The following is an 8,433-nucleotide window of genomic DNA, read 5'->3' as shown; positions in this document are numbered from 1 at the left end:
TCCCACCCTGAACTCCACTGAGTCCCTCCCGTTCTGCTCCCAGCCCCCTGGGCTGGCCCTCGAGGAAGCAGCAGGAATAGGATGGGAAGAGGGGGCAACCTCACTTGTCCGCTCTGCCTGACTGGTTCCTCCAGGGCCATGGATGGCATCACCCGCCTTATGAAACCCACATTGGGCAACTGGACCCAGACCTGACCTGGTCGCTTGGATGCTGGAGAGAAAGGGGCTGGGAGCCTGGACTCCTGGGCTCTGAGGGAATAGGGGCTTGGTGCCCCCAATATGGATTTTAGGGGAGAACAAGAGGGGAACCGGAACCTGGACTCTCAGGTCCTGAGGAGGGAGGGCTGGGTGCCTGGGATCCTGGGTTCTGGAAAAAGAAGGGCCAGGGACTTGGATTCCTCTCCTCTGTCTTTGAAGGCAGGGTTCCAGATTTAGCAGATAAAAATACAGGACACCCAGTTGAATGTGAATTTCAGATGAACAACAAATACCTTTTCTAGTATAAGTATATCCCAAATATTGCATGGAACATACTTATGCTAAAAAAAAAAAAAAATTCTTGTTGTTGTTGTTGTTGTTTGCCTGAAATTCAAATTTAACTGGGTGTCCTATATTTTTCTGGTGACTCCATTGAGGGGATGCAGGCCAGGTCCCTGGAGACCACCATGGTCTCTCGTCAGCCCCCAGGCCTCTGTTCCTGCTCCCACCCTCCTCCTCACCCCTAAACAGGCCACCTCACAACTTCCCCACCCGATTTCCTCATCTTAGTGAGTTGCTGTCTAATTGCAGCCCCCACGCTGTGTCAGAGTGGAAGAGGAGACTTGAGGACAACTCAGGTTGTCATCCTGGGAGGCCTGGGGTCCTCAGAGATGACTGACCCTGAATCACCTGCAGCCCATGGTCTGGACAGTTGGGGGATGGGGCCCTCTGGCTGCCTCCTTGCGGGGGGGCCTGAAGATGGAGAGAGACACAGAGATGGGAGGCGGAGACCCTGGGATGAGGGCAAGAGACACAGAGCTTGCGGAAGCAGAGACTCAGAGGTGGGGAGACAGAACCAGGGAAACTTGGAAACAGATTTGCAGAGATGAGGAAAGGGAGATTCGGAGCTGGCGAAACAAAGATGCAGAGATGGAGGCGCAAGGACAATAGACCAGAGGTGGAGAGATGTTCCCCAGACAGTCAGCCTCCTGGACCAAGTGATGGACACATACCAGCAGAATGCTGAGTGCCGCCCATAAGTCTGGGGACAAGGACAGCAAGCCACCTGGGTGGTGCTGGGAGCCCAAGGCTTGGGTCCTGGCATGTTGAATCAGGAGGTGAGGGAAAAGCTGGGATCCCAGGCGGACAGGGCAATCCACTTGCCATCACTGCATACCCATTCCCAGTGGGGTGACAACACCACCTTCTCTGGAGGTGACACCCCAATTTTCCAGTGCCTCCTACATTTTTTGGGTGACACCCGTGCTGGAAACCCCACCCGGCTCTAATGCTGTTTCCCTCACTGAGTCACTTCCAGCCACGCCAGGCCTGTTGGGGGCAGACTTTGGTGACTCAGGCATCCAGGTTCCTCGCTCGTTCACCCCTCAGGAGCCCAGCAGCCAAAAATGCCAGGACCCCTGCACACCCCTGCGGTTTAGCCTAACCCAAGAGTCCGCACCCCCAGCCCTCCTCCCTCAGACCCAGAATCTGAGCCCCTCTCTGTCCTCTATTAGGGGCCTGGATGAAGACCACCCCCCCCCATCTGCTCTGTTAGTTACCCCAGTGTCCTGGGTCACATCCACCTCTTTCTGGAACCACATCTTCTCAGTTCCCAGCCTCCTCCCTTCCCAATTTGAAGGGGGGGTGAGTTGTGTTTATTTACTTTAGTTTCAGCATGAGTCACCCCCAAAACACACTGCTCCCCCCATGTGCATGGTGGCCCAGAATGGGGGGACAATGCCCCCTCTTCCAGGAAAGTGGGAACCTCACTGAGGATGACAGCAGAAGCCCCCACGGCACTCTCCCGCATCCCCATCCCCTCCTCCACCTCCCTGCCCCTCCACCCCTCCACCTCTGTGCCTCCCTCTGAATCTGACTCCCCTTTGCCTGTTTCTCCACAGATCTATGTCCTTCTTTGTCTCCGCATCTCTCTCTCCATCGCTCTGTCTTTATCTCTCATCATCTCTCTGAGTCTCCTTCTCTCTCCCATCCAGTCCTCCCCTTCTGTCTCTGTGTCCCCCATTCCCTCCCTGTCTCTCTGTCCTCCCTGCCTGTGGGTCTCTGTACTGTGGCCCCTTGCACCTCCCCTCTGCCTTCTCTCCCTACCCCCCTCCCATCTGTCTCTCCCTCTCTGCCCTCTCCCCTTCCAGCACCCCTGGCCCCCTTCCTGATTTCCTAGGTCCCACAAGAGCTTGAGGGGGAAGTGGGGGGGTGGGGGATGGAGAGGGAGGGAGGGGAAGTTCCTGGGGGGGGGGGTGGGGGAAGAGGGTCAGCCAGACCGGCTTGGCTCCCTGGGCACCTCTGTCAGAGCCCCGCCCAGGGCCACGTGGCCCGCCCCAATATAAGCAGCTACCAACCTGAGACTGAGAACTCAGTGTCCAGGTCACCCACACCTGTCTGCCTCATCGCCATCGCTGTCCTGCAGGTATGAACATCTGCCCACAGCCCTCTGCTCTGTTCTCTCTCTCCACTCCACTGACATCTCTGTCTCTTTGCATATCTCTGACCGTCTCTGTGGACATTGCTGTCTTTCTCCATGCCCTCGGTGTCCACCTTCTCAGTGTGAGTGGTGCTGGGTTGAATTTGGAAGCCCTGGGGCCCAGCACCCTTTCTACTCACCCCTTTGGTCTGGGCCATCAGATGTGGGGTTTTTCTCTTGATCTGTGTGAGCCTCAGTGTTCCATCTGTGAAATGGGCTTGCAGAGAAGTCAAAGCGCTAAGCAGCTGTGAGTGTTACTGGCGGCATCTCGATGGGCACCTGGCTCTGATCTCTTTCTCCCCTTGTCTCTGACTCTGCCTGTCTCTGTTTCTTGGCCTCTCTCTCCAGCTCTGCCTCTGGTATGAGGAAGGTCCTCTGGGGTCTGTCGGGCAGCTGTACAGAGACGGGCGAGTTTCTCGCCCCTCCCCATACATCCCTACTCCATGTTTCTCCTAGCTGGCAGGCTGACTTGGCCTCTTTCTCCCCAGCTCCCTTCCCCCTGAGAACCCAGCCCCCAGTGCCCCTACTCCGTGCCTGCCCCTCCCCCAGTATCCAGCCTCCCTTGGACAGATTCGGCCACTGTCACCGCCTCTACCTCTGCCGCCCCAACGCCACCTTCCCAGGGCCGGCAAGATGCAGTTTGAGATGCACGACAACGTGAAAGGCAAAGGTGGGATCACTGGATGAACCAGCAACCCTTCCAGTCCCGGAACCCGGCAGCTTCCCTCCCCTGGGCACCCTGGCTTCGAAGACAGATGGCGCCTGATCGCACCCCAGAGGCCCCTGGAAATGCAGGAACCCAGCACCCCAGGCCCAGATGTGGAGGAGGCAACACCACTTCTCAGCCCCACCCAGATGTGGCACCCACCCTTCCCCAGACGTGCATGAGTTCCCCACCCACAGCTCAACCAGATGTGCAGGAGGCAGTGGCAACGGGGACAAACTGGGGTGTCAGTGCCCAAATGTAGCAGAGAGGACCGGGGAGGTGCAGTGGTGTCCCCTCCGCGGGCGGCCTGGTGGCCCCGCCCAGACTGCCCGGCAGAGGAAGGGGCTCCGGGGGCAGGGATGTGGGGAGAGGCTGGCAGCCTCCCGCTCACTCCTGCCTGCTACCTTCCTTCGCAGCCATGTCCTACCCAGTGACCAGCCAGCCCCAGTGTGCCAGCAGCTGCTACCAGACCCAGCTCAGTGACTGGCACACCGGACTCACAGACTGCTGCAACGACATGCCTGTCTGTGAGTGCCTGCAGCTCCCTCCAGGAGAGGGGGAAGGTCACCTCCAACCCCTTCCCCGGCCCTACTAACCCCACTCCCGCTCCCTTCCTTGGACCCCGAATTCCCACACTCTAAACCTCACCCCTAACTCCCACCTCCGACACTCCCTAGGATCCTAACCTCACACCTTCCAGCTTCCCCTGGGACCCTCAACCCCTTGCACCCTCAACTTTCCTTGTCGCGGCCCCAGCTCCCTCTCCAAACCCTATCTCCCAACCTCTAAACCACTCCCGCTGGGTCCCCGGATCCCCTCTGGGACCCTCGATTTGGCGGATTTGGCGCCGCGGACCATCAGCCTCGCCTCTCCCCGAGGCGGAGGGGGCCGGGGCGCCCGGTGGGTCCCGCTCTGACTGCCCCGCGCCCGCCCCAGGTCTGTGCGGCACTTTCGCCCCTCTGTGCCTCGCCTGCCGCATCTCGGACGACTTCGGGGAGTGCTGCTGCGCGCCCTACCTGCCCGGAGGCCTGCACTCCCTGCGCACTGGCATGCGGGAGCGCTACCACATCCAGGTGCGCGCGGGGGGGGGGGGGGGGGGGGGGGGGGGGGGGGGAGGGGGAGGGGGAGGGGGGGCGGAGCAGGGGGCTGGGGGACGGGCCTCCTGGGACCCTGGCGGGGCTCCTAACCTCTCTCTCCCACCGTCTAGGGCTCTGTCGGGCACGACTGGGCGGCCCTCACCTTTTGTTTGCCCTGCGCCCTCTGTCAGATGGCGCGGGAATTGAAGATCCGGGAGTAAGGAAGCCCCCCATCCCTCCTCCTTTTCCACCTGTCGCGCTGGGCCTCCTCTGCCCCTCCGCCCTATCCCGCTACCAGAAATACACCCACAATAAAAACCTGAAAACCAACTCCGCCTACATTATTTGTGTCCCAGGGAAGGAATCTGGGTGGAGGAGGTTTGGTGAGGGGTGTGGGGACACAGGGAAGATGCCTAGGTGTGGAAGGAGGAGTTCCAGAGTCAGATGCTTGCCCCCCACCCCACCTGCTGCCTGTGACACTGGCAAGTCTTACCCCTCTAAACGAGTGGGTCATTAACAAAGTGAAACCACTAACCCCTTCAGCTGCCCAACTGAAGTTGTGTGCGGATCCTTAAAATAAGCAAAACCAGAAAAAGCTGCCTTGGTAGAGGTTACACGCACAAAGGAAAAAATTGGGAGACCCACCTCCCCTTCAAGTCAATAGTATGGATTCTTGGCCTATATACAATTCTAACAAAACAGATATGGGAGTTCCGGAGCAGGGGAAGGGGGGGCGGGGCGGGACTTTGTCTCCAAAGCACAGAACTGCCCGGTTCCGGGCTCTCTAGAGCTGAATAATCCTTAAAGATCATCTAGTTCTCTTTACACGAAAGCAACTAGCAGATTAGAAAATCTGGTCTCAAAATTGGGCAGACCTAGGATCCGATGTTGACTCTTGCCATGTTATTAGTGTTAGTGTCGTGCCGGGTTACTAGCCGTGTTGTCTTAGTGAATTAATAAACCTCTCTGAGCCTGTTTCCTCCTCTAAGGACAATCCCTAGTATGTCATGTGGCTACTGTGAGAGCAAGTGATGGAACAGATGGAAAGACCAGAGTGAGCTTAATAAACTTGTTAATAGTATCATTATGTATAATTATATTATACTATCCTGGTGTTAATATATCACTTATATTCTTTGCTGTTACTCTCTCTCTTTCCATTCATGTATCCAACCACCAAGTGACATCTTTGCTTGGAATATCTAATGGGCATCGACAAGTTAAAACCTAACTCCGGATTCCCTGCCCCCGACCTCCTCCTCCCAGTCTCCTCCTCTCAGGAAACAGCAAACCCCAGCCTTCCAGCGGCTCAGCTCCGGCTCCGTGGCTTTCTTACCCAATGGCCCATCTGTCAGCACTCTGTTGCTTCTACTTTCAGAATATATCCAGAACCCCACTTCTCCCCACCCCGTTCTCACCTTGTTCCAGCCACCCTCCTCCTCAGCCTAAACTAAGGCAGTGGTTCCTCACTGGGCTCCCTGCCGTATCCCCACCTCTTTAGTTTCCTCCCGCAGAGAAGCCCTGCGAACACCTGAGTTAGGTCACATGCCTCCTGTGTTCAGAACCTTCTCACGGCTCCTCCTGCACAGAGCTAAAGCCAGAGTCCTCACCGTGGCCCGAGGACTGCACAATCTGCCTCCGGCTTTTCCTTGACCTTGTCTCCTCCTTATTCCCACCCGCTCCTACCCACGTGAGTCTCTTGGCTGGTTCTCTAAAATGCTAGTCGTGCTCCCACCTCAGGACCTTTGCACTAGCTGTTCCCTCAACTTGGAATTCTCTTCCCTCAGATGTCCCTATGGCTCATTCCTTCCCGTCTGCTCACAAGTCATCTTAGGAGCAAGGCCTTCCCTTCTACCTTATATTACATAGCAAGGACCAACCCCTCTTCTCCTTCACTGCCTTGTTTTTCTGGTCATATTTCAATATATCACATCATTTACATATTTATTTTCTGGCTCCCTGCTGGTTTGTCAGTTCCATGAAGCCAGGGACCCTGTTCACTGCTGTGTCCCTAGTACCTAGAACTGCGTGGAGCCCCTTGTGGGTGGAGATAGTGAATGATCACAGGTGGGAGACACTGATGCAGAAAAGGGACATGATTTTAGAGGTAACGGTGGGGGGCAATGGAGAGTCAGACAGGCTTGCATCAGAATCTGGGCTCACCTGTTAATCTGCCCTGAGTTCTCAGGCAAGGGACTGTTTCCAAATCTGCAAAATGGGGGAATAAACCTGTCCCTCCCAGCATCAGTATCAGGAAGACTAAAGGACTCAGGCTAAGCACCCAGCACACTATCGGAAGTGTTGTTGGCCCTTGGTGAAATTTCTCCCCTTTTTCTGAAGTCCCTAGGGCATTGATGGCCATACACAGACTAGAATCCAGACCTTCCACGCCCAGTCTTCCTCTCACACTCCCTGAGCCTCTTGCATTCAGGTACGTGGATACCAGGGCGAGGTGCCAGCTGAGGAGCTAACGTGGAGGGAGGAGGAACACGTGCCTCATGCTATGGGGCATTTGTATAGGGGCATCTGCAAGGTATGGACAGGAGTTGGAGAGGCTGGCTCTGTGTAGCAGAGCAAGGGGCCAGTCACAGTGCAATCGCTCTGCTCAGGAAGGCACAGTCACAGGGTGGTGGTGGGGAAGAGACCTTACCAAAGATCTGATCGTAACGCAGACGAGTCTTAGCTCCTTCCTGGTCATGCAGGGTGAACTCTCTCCTGGCCTTGGACTCCCTTAGGCAGCATGTCCTGCTTCTGGTTAGCATCCCGGGTGGGAAATTGTGCCTTATCCCCAGCAGAAACCCGCCGTTTTGAACACCTGCCTCTAGTGCCTGCTCTGTGCTGGGAGAGCTCTCAGCTAGGTGGGCTAAGAACCCGCATGATCTCCCTTGTGCTTTCTCCCTTGTCTCCTCCTCCCCCCCCCCTTATTCCTGGGGGTTCCCTCCTCAGGAGGCTAGAGGGTCTGGTGGTCAGGCATGTGGATTTGAGAGTCACATGGCCTGGGTTCAAATTCATTCAATGGCTCAATGACATCTATGAACTTCTGTTTTCTCCCCTGCAAACGGGGATCACACGGTTACCTACCACGTAGGGTTGCTGGGCTGTAACATGGCAAGCAAACTGTCTAGCACCGGTACTCAGTAAATACAAGTTCACAGTCACGTCTCGGAGGTTAGGCAGTACCAATGGCTCACAAAGGCAAAACTCACGTGTGGGTAGAGTAATCCTTGAAAATCCCTTAAGCTGCCCATAAATCCGAAAATACTAAGATTTTCGTGGACCACAGTGAAGACCCAACCCCACCCACCTCCCCCGGCCCCACTCCCCCTGAGTCCACCTCACTATCGTGTCTTGGGCTCACATCAGATGAGGCCTCAGGCGCGTGCCCATGGGCGGGCTGAAGAGGAAAACACGTTGTTTACCACTCTCGGCCAGACTCCCACGCTGCTGCTCGCTGCTCACTGCTCGAGGCCTACCGACCGAGGGCACACTTGCACCTTCTTCACCACTGCTCTTGCTTGCCCTGGGGGCCTGGAAGATGAAGCCTCCTGTGCTGCTTCCGGTTTGGGCCTTGGAGCCTTCTGGGATTAGAGAAAACTCAAACTCATCACGTTAGGGCATTTTGGTCTCCGTGCTGCCTCACTCTTATGTCAGAGGCCAGAATAAAACCCAAGCCTGGGACCAAGGCAACGTTTTCCCTCCGGAGACGAACTGGGGTCTTTCTGTGACAGGGATCCGAGGAAGGGCCAACGGTCTCGGTGCCCTCAGCTCCTCTAGGTCTGTCCCTTCTGGGGAACGAGGGCTTCTATAGTGGCCCCATCTCACCCCTGCTCAGGAGGGGGCTCAGGAGCCAGGCCCAAGCTATACAGCTCGGAGGGGGGCCAAGGTAAGGGCACTGACTCGATTTATCCACACTTGGATGCTGTTCAGAGAAGCAAGACACCTCATCTCCTGCAGGCAGACGGTGCTCAGACACC

General features: G+C 56.5%; 1 protein-coding gene across 4 annotated transcripts; it reads left to right on the top strand.

The window, feature by feature from the left end:
- Positions 1-2,510: 2,510 nt before the first annotated feature.
- On the top strand, positions 2,511-4,789 carry CNFN (cornifelin). Of its 4 annotated transcripts, none has more exons than XM_045442250.1 (5): positions 2,522-2,623; positions 3,166-3,347; positions 3,800-3,910; positions 4,320-4,456; positions 4,591-4,789. In XM_045442250.1, the coding sequence occupies exons 2-5, from the start codon at positions 3,311-3,313 to the stop codon at positions 4,678-4,680; spliced, it is 375 nt and encodes a 124-aa protein (XP_045298206.1). In that variant the 5' UTR covers positions 2,522-2,623; positions 3,166-3,310; the 3' UTR covers positions 4,681-4,789. The 4 variants fall into 4 exon arrangements, with proteins under 4 accessions (XP_045298209.1, XP_045298206.1, XP_045298205.1 ...); XM_045442249.1 differs by having other exon boundaries at positions 2,564-2,623; positions 3,227-3,347; XM_045442251.1 differs by having other exon boundaries at positions 2,577-2,623; positions 3,301-3,347.
- Positions 4,790-8,433: the final 3,644 nt, after the last annotated feature.

Source organism: Leopardus geoffroyi, chromosome E2, assembly GCF_018350155.1.
Source record: "Leopardus geoffroyi isolate Oge1 chromosome E2, O.geoffroyi_Oge1_pat1.0, whole genome shotgun sequence".
Lineage (NCBI taxonomy): Eukaryota > Metazoa > Chordata > Mammalia > Carnivora > Felidae > Leopardus > Leopardus geoffroyi.
This window is presented reverse-complemented; position numbering and strand designations above follow the sequence as displayed.